The following is a 15435-nucleotide window of genomic DNA, read 5'->3' as shown; positions in this document are numbered from 1 at the left end:
CCCTCCCGTTTTCACTGGGACCTTCTCATTCCTTTGGCCTTGCGGCCCATGTCTTGCTCAGTTTAAATGACGCTTCCAGCACTTTCTCCCAAGTGCAGGACTTTCTGGAAGGGAACTTTGTTTTATTGGTTTGAATTTGGGCCCAGACTGCTCCAACTCCATCAGGCCTTTCCACCATGGCACACTCCCCAGCAGACTGGAGTCCTGGAACCGCCAGACTCACCCACAGAGGGCTGCTCTGATCAGTGGGACCCCTCACGCTGCCCACTCGCACAGAGAGGATCTCCTTTCTCTCTTCCCTCGTCTCCTGTTAATGGGCCAGACCTTCCAAACCTGGCAGATAAGGGCTAAGAGGCAAAGTTGAGGAGTTGTTTTTGTTCCTGGCAATCTTTCGCATATGAATGGCACAAAAGCATTTCGTAGCTGAGGAGTTTTGCAAATCTCTGGACCATGACTTTATGAGATCTGATCACTCTGAGTTGGAAGCACAGATGGTAATTTATGAGAGCCACAGTGGGGAAATGGAGGAATTATGTTCTCTTTGGATCCAAACTAGGTAGGTGGCTTCTACTTCATGTTGCAATTGCATGCCCGAAAGTGGTAGTTGTTCTTGTTGGTATAACTACAGCCATAAATGGTGTGGAAACACAATTTAATGAACTTCTTGTTGGGGTAGAACAAAAAAGAGGTGATGGGTGGTGCCACCAAAAAGAGTCCCTCATTTTTTTTTATAGCATTTCATTAAAGAAGTTGAACCCTGGTGCCTGTTACATAGCCCTCGGCGCCTGTAAGAGTGCTCCCTGGCTTGAAGGGTGGTGGCCTTCAAATGGCTCACCTAGTAGTTGCACAGATGTAGATGTCATCTTCTGTCAACAGAGAGATCAGCCGTAGCCAGCTTACTCAGTGGATAGAGCTTCAGTCTGTTTGATTCCGTTCAAGGGCATGTACCTCAGTTGCCGGCTCAATCCCCAGCCCTAGTCGGGGCATGTGCAGGAGGCAACCATTTGATGTGTCTCTCTCACATCCATGTTTTTCTCTCTCTGTCTCTCCCCCCTTCCCTTCCACTCTCTCTAAAAATCAATGGAAAAATATCCTTGGGTGAGGATTAACAACAAAAAGAGAGAGAGAGAGATCATCAAATGAAGGAGGTAAACCTCTTGTTAATACTAGAAGCACACATTCGACCACATTGAAATTGCAGAGGAAAGAGAAAACCCAGTGGAATCCACATTTATTGAGAGTATTTTATGGGCCAGGCACTCTGCTAAGACACACCACATATTATCTCATTTAATCCTTAAACTCTAAAAAGTAGATGCTATTTTTGACATTTTATAGATATTAAAAGATCACACGCCCAGCCGGCGTGGGTCAGTAGTTGAGCTTCAACCTATGAACCAGGAGGTCACGGTTCAACTGCCCGGGTCAGTGCATATGCCCGAGTTGTGGGCTCAGTCCCCAGCAGGGGATGTGCAGGAAGCAGCAATCAATGATTTTTCTCTCATCATTGATGTTTCTATATCTCTCTCCCTCTTCCTTCCTCTCTGAAATCAATTTTAAAAAAAAATCAGAGAGGTTAAATAACTTCCCCTAGGCCGCACAGCTCAGAGGTAGAAGAGCTGCGTTTCAGGGCTAAGTTTGTCTCCAAAACCCATGTTCTTTCTGTCATGCCATGTTTTGTTTTGTTTTTTAAATAATTTTTATTTCTTGAAGTATTACAAAGAGTATTACATATGTCTCCTTCTTTCCCCCCCTTGACATTCCCCGGGCCTCCCCTATCCCCTAGTATCTTGTGTCCATTGGTTATTCTTATATGCATGCATATAAGTCCTTCAGTTGATCTCTTAACTGCCCCCCCCAAACCCTCCCCAGGCTTCCCACTGTAGTTTGACAGTCTGTTCAATGCTGCTTTGCCTCTGCATCTACCCCTGTTCATCAGTCTATACTGGTCCCCATTATCCATTTCAACCTCACCAGGGCCGTCCCAACCTCACTGGGGCCGTCCCGACCTCACCGGGGCTGTCTTGACCTCACCAGTGCCATCTCAACCTCACCGGGGCCATTCCGACCTCACCGGGGCTGTCCAGACCTCACCGGGGCCGTCTCGGCCTCACCGGGGCCATCCCAACCTCACAGGGGACATCCTGACCTCACTGGGGCTGTCCCAACCTCACTGGGGCCATTTCAGCCTCACCGGGGCCGTCCTGACTTCACCGGGGCCGTCTCAACCTCACCGGGGACATCCCAACCTCACCGGGGCCATCCCGACGTCACCGGGGCTGTTTCAACCTTACCGGGGCCGTCCCGACCACACCGGGGCCGTCCTGTCCTCACCGGGGCCATCCCGACCTCCTCCGGGCTGTCCGGACCTCACCGGGGCCGTCTTGACCTCACCGGTGCTGTACCTCACCGGGGCCATCGCGGCCTCACTGGGGCCATCCCAACCTCACCAGGGCCGTCCTGACCTCACTGGGGCCGTTTCAGTCTTACTAGGGCTGTCTCGACCTCACCGGGCAGTTTTGACCTCACCAGGGCCATCCCGACCTCACCGGGGCTGTCCCGACCTCACCGGGGCCGTTTCAACCTCACCAGGGCCGTTTGGGCCTCACCAGGGCCATCTCGACCTCACTGGGGCCGTTTCAACCTCACCGGGGCCGTCCTGACCTCACCGGGGCTGACCCTACCTCACCGGGGCCGTTTCAACCTCACCGGGCCGTCCCGACCTCACCGGGGCCATATCGGCCTCACTGGGGCCGTCCCGGCCTCACGGGGGCAACACGAAGTTTGGCACTCTGTCCCCTGCCAGGCAGCCCCCCGCCAGACAAAATCTCCAGGCGTTCCTGGTGGCTGAACATCCAGCACGCCTGCTCGGACTTCGCCCTCCACCAAATGCACAGACTGCCCGTCTGCCGTCCCCCAGTGTCACACGGGAGACTGGAACCGGTGGACGTGCTTGTGTGCCTGTTGGTACAGCGGTTCCACATCGTCGGCCCAGCCGGGCCCGGCCCCGGCCTCCCCCGAACCCGACCTCGCCCCCGGAGTGCGTCCCTCCCGGATGTGAGGAGCTGAAATCTGTAGCCTACTGGGTTGGGCTCTGTACTTGGTGCCTCTGCACATCCTACTCAGTCTCAGTGCTCTTCTTTCTTTCCTTCCAGTTGTAGAGCTTCCACTGGGCCAGCTTTCCCATGGTTCCAGGTCTGTACCTTACGCCGCCATCTTGGTTCTCCTGGGTCTGCTTCTTGAGTGTGTCTACCATGGGTGCGAGGAGTTGAAGTCTGCAATTTGTTGGGTTAGGCTGCAAAAGTGCAGGTGGGTCTTTTTGTGCCACTGGCACAGCTTGGATGGGGATGTAAGTTGAGTAGGGCGGGGTCTCAGAGAGTCACCTGGGCGGAGCAAATAGCAATGGCGTCTCCGTGGCTCCTTGCCTCTCTGGGACTCCGGGACTTCGTGTCCCCTAGTGCCGGCGAGCAGCTGCTCGACAGAGTCTCCCTTGCTTTCCGACCGCTGCAAGGCCGTGCCGCCTCTCCCCGTAGGGTCTGGTGCCTCATGATCCCGCCCAAACCAGCTCAGTGGATTCGAGAGTTTGTAAAAGGCAGGCGTTTCCTCTTGTGCCTCTGGCACAGCTTGGATGGGAATGTAAATTGAGTAGGGCGGGGTCTCAGGGAGTCGCCAGGGCGGAGCAAATAGCAATGGCCGTGTCTCCGTGGCTCCGCGTCCCCCAGTGCCAGTGAGCAGCTGTTTTGAAAAACCAATCTGTGCCAAGCAGTGAAGCAGTTAGATATGTGCAATATCTATTTTATTTTTTTTACAGAGAGGAAGGGAGAGGGATAGAGTTAGAAACATCGATGAGAGAGAAACATTGATCAGCTGCCTCCTGCACACCCCCCACTGGGGGTGTGCCCGCAACCAAGGTACATGCCCTTGACCGGAATCGAACTTGGGACCCTTCAGTCCGCAGGCCGACGCTCTATCCACTGAGCCAAACCGGTTATGGCTGTGCAATATCTATTTTAAATAGAAATGGAAATTGTGTGTGTGTCACTTAACCATTCAACTCACTCCACGATGCCTTTGACCCTTGGATTAACCTCAGAGGACTCATCGCGTAAACCATAAGGGGAAGCCAGGTACAACAGAGCGTTCTTATAAAAGGACAGACTCCCAGCGCCACTCTCCCCACAAAATGCTGCCTGTTTTCTTCTAAAACACCATTTTAATTTTCATTTTCAAAAATAGGACATTTCCCGGGGAGATGTTTTAAAGACTGTAATTTTGCTTCTGAGGTATTGCAAGCCTTGCCTCTGTGGTTTTGTGACATCATAAACACCCTGAATACAACCCCACGTGGCCACTCACAGGGAGGCTGCATCGCTGCCGGACAAGTGTGATCGGAAAAGCTTCTAGGCGCACCATTCAAATCTCAACACCAACACTTATAACAAGAGTTTTTTATACTTAAAGAAGCCACACAGAAACAAAGTCAATTAAATTTTTATTACAACCAAGAATATAAAATAAATGCAATGTAATTTATTTTAGTTTTAACAGTCATTTCAAGGAGGGGGCCAGGACAACTCAAAAGCGGGGGACACTCGGCTCCAAAGCGGCGGCTTGTCCTGCACCCCCAGGGCGGGCCTCGCTGGGTGCAGCGCCCTGAGCGACACCTCGCAGCAGAGTGTGGAGAGCATACAGTCATCTCTATAGCCATAAAGAGGGATGCATGCAGGGAATGACTGAAGTGAGACAAGGACGAGCACACTTCACAAATAGGAATTATGGGAAATACAAACTATGCAGTTTAAGAAAGCATGTACTACATAACATATATAAAAAGTATTTTAAATTGTTGTTAAAAAGGACATCTTCAGTCCAGATTTTGTGTAATACCTTTAGTGTCTACACAGACAAATCTTTAAAAAAATTAAATAGTATTAATTTACTAAATATTTAGGAGATAACAGTGCATTAAGGATTTTTTTTTCATATAATACATACTTATCACGCCTTTGCAGTGATAGCATAGAAGAGTAAGTATGGCCTTAGGTACAACACATTTTTTAAAAATCCTAAACCAATGAACTTTGCTTTATGATATTTATGATATTCTTTAAGATTATGGGGACCTAAACTAATATGCTTCATATAAAACGTTACTTATACTTGAATCCTTCAAGCCTCCTTTACTCTCACTGCCATTTCACTGCCTTCCTCTATTTCCTGCAAAGATATCACCATAGATAGGTTGGGGTTTGCAATTTTCATACATTTCTTCCTTCATTATATAGTTTCTGCTACATAAATTTATTCCAAGCAGACTAAGTGGCAAGTCTTATTGTCCAACTATTTTTTCTCTCTTTAGCAGAGAAAACAGCATAGTTTTAGAGGCATATAACTAACAGCTGCTTCACCAGGAATGAGGCAGTGAACACATATGTAAATGCCGTCCCTTTCCATTTTTAAAGGTAAATTGTTTATAAGAGCAAAAGAGTAGTGCAGAAGGCCAAAATTCTAAGTACTAAAGTTTCAAAACCACACAGATATAAAAATATACATGTCCTTGGTTTTTGTATGTTACTGCATGATCTGTTTCCTCACAAGGATTGCTTCAGCCTCTTAGTGTCAGTCCTGCCACCAGGCAACCTTACCCTTGAGCTCAGCTGCCCTGAAATCCCTTTTTCCAAACACACACCTCACCAGAAAGCTACCTCAAATTGATTTGTAATATGGGGAGCAGAGCACCTTCATGTCGATTCCTTCTTTCCTGTGACCTTCCCTGGTTTAGGTGTTCCCATATGCTGAGGAATTTCCCCCTGCATTCTCGGGGACATGACAGTAATAAATTTTCAAAGAGGAATGTGGTCATTTGGGGACTACAAAGGTAAATTTGAACCTTAAAAAGCTTCATAGTTCTCCTTTGAGGTCCCACAATTTTAGGGACCATAAATGTGTTCAAGGCTTTGTGCCCCTTTACAGGGAGACAGAAATTACAAATCAAAATTATCTTAAAAGATAACGGGCATCACCAACTCTGAGGCAGGACCACAGGAGGAAAGGGCCAGGGCCAGTGCAATGACCAGAAACCCGGTCCTGTGTGGAATGGGGATATCTGGCTCGATTCTGGAGAACATCGTACTGGGAACAACTGATGAAATCCCCTTACAGCTTCTCCACCAGTTCTGCCAGTAAAATTCACCACACACCAGGAATGCTAGGTAGTCCTATGATCCTATAAGCACATATGACAAGAACTGTATTTCAAAGTTGCGTATAAAGTATGAAGGGACATGGCATTTTGGTTCATGCACATACTTGGGTATGTCTTTCATTAAACGTAAGGTCCCCTTGAGGGCAGGACAGAGCTTCTATTTTCATTCTAATTTCCTACAGCTACTTAATAGTGTTCTGTCTACCAAGAGCCACCCAATATTGAAAGGCTGCTGTGAACATTTCAAATGTACATGAATGCCTGCTGTGATACTGAATTGCTGGCGTTCTCAAAGGTAACTACACATAGAAACTTCTCCATGACAGTTTATCGTGGAGCAGAATTTGGAATAGTGACTCCATCCAAGTGGGTTTAGAAGTGAACAAAAGGACCTTCACATTCTAAGATGGTTTCCCTCATAAGCCAACCATCCCAGAAGAGCTCCCTTTCATGGAATGGAACATAAGCTCCTTAAGGGCCAGCTAGTACGTCTTGTCCTTTGTATCTTCCATCCAGCACAGCACTGGGTACACGGTGAGGGTGCAGGGAGCATCTGAGGACCAATAACTCTGGACAGTGAGGCTTCAGGCACAGGACAGAACCTTATATATGTAGCTACATTAGGCAGAGGGCTATTAATTTTTCATTTTGAAAACGGAAGGGGTAAATTACCATAGAGACAATCAGAAATTCCTTCCAATGGAGCATGCATGCAACTGTGTCAGTGTTGGTGAGCATCACTATATAGTCTTTATTATTAATAAGCATTATTATGCTGAAATCAGTAAGGTCCTTGCTGGCTACAGGATCACATCAATAGTGCAAAATATATACTGGCTTCTGTCTAAAGTCTTATGTTACTTGTGTATGGACCCAGAGTATATAACCAGGTAGATAAGTTCATAAAGAATAGTAAAAAAATGCTTATAACTTGCATATACAACAATCAGCTATTTCTTCTAGCTAAGAAAACGTTTAAAACAAGGCTGGTGCTGCTAGTAGCATTCAGAGAACACAAATGTCCTGTCCCTTACATTACAACGAGAGCTCTAAGTCTACATTTCTTTGTGACTCTGGGGAGTGAGGGGTTCTTTACACTGACTGAGAAAGAACTCGGCCTCTAATTCATAGATCATGGAAATGCAAATATGCACTTTATCTAGTTTAGTTGTATACTATCTGCCCATAGTTTTTTAGGCACAATTATTAGTTTTCCCCTAGGGGCAAAAGAAAGTATTCAGTGCAATGAAAAGATTCTTGATAGAATTATGTTTCAGTAACAACAGCAAAATTATGCATACATAATACATACTTTAAACATGAATAAAACCTAAATTTTTAACATGCCTTAAAAATAGTCACTCTATATCTAATGCAAATACGAATGGAGAACACTGCTCTTTATTTTAAAAGCAGATTCATTGGCAGGCTTCTGTCGAGTACCCTTGATTATGTAAGAAAGTTACTCAAGATGGCCCACATGTGAAGAAACCAACAGCTCTTTAGAGAAGCCAACTTTATGTACAATACACACTAGAAGCTTTTCCTTCAAAGGAAAGTAATACATCCTCTGATCAGCATTGCTCCTTAAAGAATCCTAGTGCAGTTAATGTTCTCTTCAGCTCTCTGGTGCGGGTCACCAGAGGACTGCATTTCATCAAAGCTCTCAAAACCCTTTTAACGCAGACTTAGCTACAGGAAGTTAAATTTATAATTCTTCATTACTGACTACTGTTCAGGATAAGATGATTCTGGGAACTAAGTTCCATGTAAATGATTACATAAAAACCATCACACACTTCGGTGCTTCATTGCATGAAGCATACTAACTGCGAAGATGTAGGCTGTTTTTGGTTGTAGGCTCCCTCTGTCCCACCACTTGTCTTTTTATTAGACCTTCCCTGAAACTAGATAAATAAAAACATAATAGTAAAGTACTTTGGGACAGTAACAATTTCTGTTTAAGACTTCCATGAGCAAAACAGTTCTATTTTGTGAAAACAACGTAGTGCTTTAAAAGGTACGTTTTTACCTGTGTTGCTAGGTTAGCTGATGAAGTATAAAACTTTACACCACTGGAGTCCTGATTCTAGAACATTAAAATCCTATTAAAAGAGCTTTGAAAAGATAAATCATAGTGATTGCTACAGCACGAGAAAGGTGCACCAGGAAATCCTTCAAAAGAATGCTGAAGGTCACAGAAGGTAAGTGCTGGGATTGGATCAGACGCCCGATCAGAGAAGTCACGATGAACACATGCAGGGAAAGGGTGCTGGGGAAACTTCACAAAAATCTTCTGTAAGTCAATAGAGAAGAGACATCAGTCCTGCAAGATGCTCAGAATACAGTCTTCCTCCCACATGGGTAAGTTTTACATGGCATCACAGTTTTTGCATTTTTGGTTCTCTTCAATGCGGACATCATATTGCTGGAGTCTGCTCTGGGCTGCGGGAGTCAGTACCGATGGGCCTGGTGAGATGGGTGGTACTGGGTGCTCTGCTGAGATGAGGAGGAGTAGCCTAGTGTGCTCTGGGACTGCGAGGATCCCTGAACACTGCTTTGGTAATTCAGGCGAGAACTGGAGTGCTAGGAGAAGGAAACAGGAGAAGGGAGTTACTGATGAAAGAAGAGATGATCACCACAACGGAATGGAGAAGTGAGCCGCTCATTAGAGGCTCCTGGATCAGATCCAGCTTAGTTTGTTAATACATTTTGTTGATGGAAAATCATAGCCTGCCACCACTATAACCACACGTCTGGCTGGAGTTCTTTGGGAGATGAGCTACACTGGCACACGCACACAAGGCAGTGGGGAAACTTATGTTGTCCACTGCTCTCGGTACTGACTAATTCTGGTTAGTCATTCTTTGCATAAGTGAGATTTACAAACAAGAATCATTAATTTGGCACATTCGGCCAAAATTATCCATAATATCTACAGATGCCTGTTAATTTTCTCATAAATAACAAAGCTGTGATTAAGAAATCATTTGTAGAGAAAAAGTTTTCAGAGGTAGAGGCCAGAGTGGGGGCAGCAGCAGCACCGCCAGGACGAAGCAAGGCAGAGCTGGGCCGGGCGTGGCAGCAGTGAGTGGGCTTTATGAACCTCAGGTCTGACTTAGAATAAAACAATGTTCATATATGAAAATGCCCGCAGGAGGAGGCAGACACAAATGTATTTCAATCCAATGTTTTTATTACTTTATTTTATTTTATTTTTTAAATATATTTTATTGATTTTTTACAGAGAGGAAGGAAGAGGGATAGAGAGTTAGAAACATCGATCAGCTGCCTCCTGCACACCCCCTACTGGGGATGTGCCTGCAACCAAGGTACATAGCCTTGACCGGAACCAAACCCTCGACCCTTCAGTCCGCAGGCCGACGCTCTATCCACTGAGCCAAACCGGTTAGGGCTTTATTACTTTAAATGAAACATTCATTTTCATAGGGCACATATGAAAAAATATGTGAAAGGAAAATTCGTCAATAGAATAAAAACATGGTGCCTGGTCAAACAGAATAGCTGGGACCAATGTCTTTGGCTATGCTCAGAAGGCCAGTTCTTCCTCTGAGCAAAGTGGGAAAGAATATACATAATAAAGCTATTATTTGTAGTTAAAATGTAAATGACTTTGAGGTGGCACTAGGGTTAAGAAAGGACAAATCAACAAGGTCCCCACCTCAGGTGCATAGGCTGCCAAACTAGACTTGGAACATCTGGCCCAAGACAACAGGGCAGTAAGATGGGCTTGGTTAACACAAATGACTGGATCCTTCCTAAGTTACATAATTCTGATTAGTTGTGTCAGTGTAAGAAGCCTTCCAAAATTCCACATTCTAACTATGTTTTATTTTGAAAGTTTATTATGAAAAAATGTTCTTTCCATTCACAAGCCCTGTAATTGTTAGGTTGGCCAAGACCACTTTCACTTGAGCAGACTGGACACACACACTGGATTTTCCGTACCAGATAAAGCACAAACACATTGATGATGTTAGAGTTGCAAATAGATGCAAAGGGACTGCCCCTCCTCGTGCTAGTCTATCCAACTAAATAGCTGAGATATCTACCCATTTTATAAAGATGCTGTTTTGTTTTTAAGTAAATAGCACAAGATGGACAAAGAAAAAGATTTTGAAGAGCTCTTCAGTTTGAAAGGAATAAAAACAGTAATTAAGATCCTGACCAGGTAGCTCAGTTGGTTGGAGCATCATTTCAATACACCAAGGTTGCGGGTTTGATCCCCAGTCAAGGCATGCACAAGAATCAACCAATGAATATATAAATAAGTGGAATAACAAATCGATGTTTCTCTCTCTCACTTTTTCTCTAAAATTAATAAATAAATTAAAAACAATTTTTAAAGTAATCTGTTCACAATTGTCTATAACCAGGTTATTATAATATGTAGGCAAAAAGGGGCCACATGCTAACCTAACTCAGGGAAGGCCTGTGTGGCGGCCTTGCAAACTCAGAGACCTAAAGTAACCACAAAGGATGGTCTGAAATTAAAACTTTTTAAATTAAAAAGCAGTCTATTGTGGATAATCTTGTCTTAGGCCAGTATCTTCCCTGACAAAGATCAACTTTTATCTTAACTGAGCCTACTGTCTTTTTGCATCTATGATAACATACCTTTGGATTATCAAGGTACCTTGCAAGTTCCCACCCACCCCCACCCCTCAGGGCAAAACCAAAGTGCCAGGATGGAGACCACAAATTCCCTCATTGTTACTGTTATCATGTTAATTGTTGATTGATAACTATCCTGTACCCACCTATGTAAAAGAAGCATGTGTCTATCATTTTACTTTTTACCCAATCCCAGAAGTTTCCCCGCTTTGCTATCTCCCACCTCTAATCTATCACCAGCAGATTTCATATCCTCCTTTGATGGTAATTTATAAAACTAGGTGAAAAACCGCCATTCTCCGGAGATTCTGCTTCCCAGCAATTGTTGACAGTTTGGCTCAAATAAACTCACAATTTTTTTTTTACAGGTTTAAATGTTTCTTACCTTAACAAATACAACCAGAGACACAAAGATAAGCCAGTATATAGTAAAGGTTTATTGCTCATATGATAAGAATAAACCAATGTTAGGGGGGGAAATCTGAATTTATGAGAAAATTCAAAGAGGTTCATGACCTGCTGTTTTTAGAGGATCAAACGGTAACCTTGACTAGTTTAACTGGAACCAAATGGCAGTGCTGTTCTATCCCCTCTGCTTGCAGGGAATCTTCCAAGAGAGGTTTTCAGAGACGCAGTTGTGCGAGAAAATACATTTCATTTTGTAAGATGCTCAAAATGGAAAGCCTGTTTAGGCAGCTACTTATTATATCTTTCCTGTTAATGTTTTTCTTAATTCTAGTTCCTTACCAGTGAGTTTATGGCTCCCTTGCTGTGGTTTTGTTTTCTATTATCTCTAACCTGACTGCTCCTCCTCCACCAATTTCCCAAGGGACATGGTTCTATACCTTTTTTCTTTCTACCTTTCATTTAAGTTTTTCTTCTCATTTTCTTAGACCTTTTCTTAGCTTGTTGCTACCTTGAAAACAAGGTGGCTTCTTTTTTGCAAGATTCCTGCAGTTTTCACAAGTATTTTTAACTCTCTTCCCAAATACCAAACCTTTAATTTTTCTTTCACTTCCAGAATTTGTATTACAATTATAGTTCTCTTTTTATCAAAGTACTTTTAGCAAAAAGTATTTTCTAGTCTCAAAATTATTTCTAGTGAGATTTAATGGTTATTTCTGAGAAATTTCAATTTTAATCCTTTTCTATGTTTATGTGGCTATTTACTATTTTCTTCCAGTGACAGCAAATCTTTCTGGTATATACTATTTTGTCCAAAATATGCTACCACTCTTCTCCCTTTTCAATTGCTTATCTAGGGATCTTTTTCTGGTCCAAAGCTGAAAGGCAGCTGTATGTGCAAAAGAAGAAATTTTTTTGAGGAGGAAGGGGCCTGCCTCAGCTTCCCTCTTTGGGGTGTCAGGATAAACAAGTCAAAAGAGAAATATCTTGCAATTACACAAAATACAACAAAGATATTCATTTTCATAATGCCCTAGAAACAGGATTGTACAATTTGTACAAACTTTAGAGTTAAGTGCTACTTAATTCTAAAAGCATTGATTTAATAAAATGTATAAACATTAAAAGTACAAAATTCAGGGGAATACCTGATAATCTGACGGCATGACAGGCCCGCCTGAGTTTGCGCCTGAAGGCCCCAGCCGTGGCTTCTTGCTGGGAGGCACCTGGTTGAGGCCGGAGTCCTGACTGTGCTGCAGCCCTGCTGCAGTGCCCCCGGCCCCGGCCCCGGCCCCGGCCCCTCCTGCAGTCCCGTTGGTCTGGGTGCTGCTCTGCTGCTGAGGGGGCGCCTGCGGAGGGGCTGCTGTCTGTGCTGGAGGGACCGTGGGCTGCTGATGTTGGTTCTGTTGCTGTTGCTGATTCTTGGAAGGGAAAAAAAGCAAGCTTGGTATGGAACTAAATTAACAGGAAATGTCTTTCAATACTTGATGTGCTGAGCCAACCTGCAGGGCGACCTATGTGGGACACCAAAGTGGCTGGAATGGCTGGAAAATGGAGCAGCCAAGGACTACAGCATCCCCAAAGGTCAACGTGCTGGGCCCTGAATGGGACTCATTCTCTGAAGTCCATTCAATTGCATAGTAATCCTCCAACCAGACACAGACATCCCACTGAAGACCAAAGGCACATAGGAAATAGTTCTGCCCTCATTAAAACAGCTCTAATAGTCTTTCGAGAGTAATTTTCAGGTACAGGGGTGTGGGAAGGGCCTTATATCTCCAAGTATATCAAGAACAGAATGATGCTTTGAAAAGCAGCCTGTATAAGGTGATGGTAATAATGCTGAACAAACAAAAAGCAAGAATGAAGAGTCAGGGAATAAAATCCTATATAATAAAAGCCCAATATGCAAACTGTCCCCTCAACAGGGAGTTTGACCAGGGGGCGGGGCCAGCTGACCAACTGCCCTTGGGCCCTCCTCCTCCCCCCTCCCCGCCCCGTTCCACCCCCGATCAGCCTCCCCACCCCGAATTTATGTACCGGGCCTCTAGTAGGCTATAAAACAAATCAGGAAGGTCATCCATCTGTAAGCTTATTACATTTCAAATTTCAAAGCACGCCTACATAAAATACAGGTTTAACTAAATAAAAGGTGGTTAAATACATAGGGATTATTAAATTATATTCCCTATGTTCTCTTTTTGCCTCCTTACTCTCTGGAAGTGAAAATGTACTGTGCAGTTCATACCTTATCACCTTTCTCTTCAGGTTCATCTTCATTTAGGAATTCTCGTTTGGGGTATGGAATCTGGCAGCCAGCAAACACACTAAAAATCATTACAAAGAAAGAAATGTCATGACCGAAAAGCTATGATATCACTGACCTTGTTAATTTAAAATTCCACTTTTTTCTCAACGTATTTCCTATTCTTCATCTGTGATTGGTGCTTGTCGGATGTTTCCCATCACAACTTAATTTAAGCATTAAAGAACAATTCGTTGTCTTAATTTTACACATTGCCATGTTCAATACCAAATCTTAGCTGCTGTTAGGGAGTTGACATATATGACAGAATTTCTCCACACAAACTTCATTGGCACTAATAGTAACTGAATTTGTATTTGCTTCAACAAAGAAAATAACTGTTCTTCTAAGAAAAGCTGCACCTCTAACAAACCTAATCACAACGATATACGTGGGTATAACCAAGGATGGAGACACACTGAATTTTAACTTCTCAGTTCCCCACTGGTTCCGTTTAAACTGTTCTGACTGACCTTCTATAAAAGTCCCATCTGTCCCATTTGTTTTTACCTGTAAAACTGATGAATCGTCATTCCTAAAATACTTCTTTTCATTCACACCTCTCTACAGCTTTGCTTCCTTCAAAATACAAGACCTTTCTCGTGAGTACTTTTTCTCCAAAGTAGCATTAATGAAGAAAGTAAAATACTTCAAGATAAGTGCTCTCTTGCTTTCAGCCACTACCCGACACCCTCAACCTGGAGCAAAGGACACAGAAAAGGTAGGATACATACTCCAAGGTTGGCAAGGGGTCCTCCTGGAAATAGGGATCCTGCAGAGCTTGTTCTGAGGTGATTCTCTTAGTTGGATCCATAGTTAGGAGTTTCTGAAGCTAGGGATTGATAACACGTGAAAAAGTTGTTTACAAGTCAGTTTTGACTTTTAAATTACTGTCTAACAGGATTAATATCAAATGCCATTTTGTACAGCTCACTTACTGCATGATTAGCACACTATACACATTTATGTGGAATTGGCAAAAATCATTAGCATTAAAGCAGTTACAGAATTTAATTCTTTTTCTGCTGATAAAATTATTGGGGGGAAAATAAGGCTAAAAGTCACGGATAACACCTCCAAAGAAAAATATTTAATTTGCCCCAGCATCCACTGATTTCTTTCCCTTCTAAAGAGAAGGAACAGCTGGGACAATTCCATGGGAAATGGGATGAGGTGAGAGCTGCACTAAGGTTCTGACTTCCCAATCTGGGGGAGATGCACATACCAAGAGGAACACTTTGCTGTCAGGCTTGACCTTGTGTTTTTCCATGTACTTTATGAGGCTACTGTTGGCATATCTGTAAGGACATAACAATCATATATCATTGGGAACACTTACACCACTCATATAATGGAAAGCTCTAAGACTGATTTTTCCTATAAGGTATAAGTTTACGCCATTGTTTTTTCTGATTAAAAAGGAATACACAACTAAACATTGGTAAATGTGTGAAGAAATAGGAAGTGTTACACACCGCATGCAAGAGTTTACATTTTTACAATCACTTTGGAAAATAATTATGCATTAACCATTAGAGTTGAAAATGTGAATATCCTATAACCCAGCAATTTTTTTCCTAGGTACATACTCTAGTCTAAGAGAGATTTTTGCACATGCATAACAGGATACATAGACAAAAAATGTTCTTGGCAGCATTTTGGTAATAGAATAAACTGTAAACAACCCAAATGTATATCTACTAAAGAATGGGTAATTAAATTGTTATGTATTGACATAATAGAATGCTAACAATAGTAAAAATGAATACAGAGGTTGAATGAGAAAAAACAAAGTGCAGAAGTATAATACTATTTATTTATTTATTTTTTAAAAAAATATATTTTATTGATTTTTTACAGAGAGGAAGGGAGAGGGATAGAGAGT

General features: G+C 43.3%; 1 protein-coding gene across 7 annotated transcripts in view; it reads right to left on the bottom strand.

The window, feature by feature from the left end:
- Positions 1-4475: 4475 nt before the first annotated feature.
- The window catches only part of CDK19 (cyclin-dependent kinase 19), a 114859-nt gene continuing 103899 nt past the window's right edge, over positions 4476-15435 (bottom strand). For all 7 annotated transcript variants that reach the window (XM_014531339.1, XM_005883749.2, XM_005883751.2 and 4 more), the window contains 5 exons: positions 14776-14848; positions 14285-14382; positions 13494-13572; positions 12394-12666; positions 4476-8791 (listed from right to left, as the gene is read on the bottom strand). In XM_014531339.1, the coding sequence (XP_014386825.1) occupies positions 8660-8791; positions 12394-12666; positions 13494-13572; positions 14285-14382; positions 14776-14848 (655 nt within the window). In that variant the 3' untranslated portion in view covers positions 4476-8659. The remainder of the gene's footprint in view (positions 8792-12393; positions 12667-13493; positions 13573-14284; positions 14383-14775; positions 14849-15435) is intronic.

The sequence above is a fragment of the Myotis brandtii genome, unplaced genomic scaffold (genome assembly GCF_000412655.1).
Source record: "Myotis brandtii unplaced genomic scaffold, ASM41265v1 scaffold8, whole genome shotgun sequence".
Classification (NCBI taxonomy): Eukaryota; Metazoa; Chordata; class Mammalia; order Chiroptera; family Vespertilionidae; genus Myotis; species Myotis brandtii.
The sequence above is the reverse complement of the archived record's forward strand: the minus strand, read 5'-3'. Positions and strand labels throughout refer to the sequence as shown.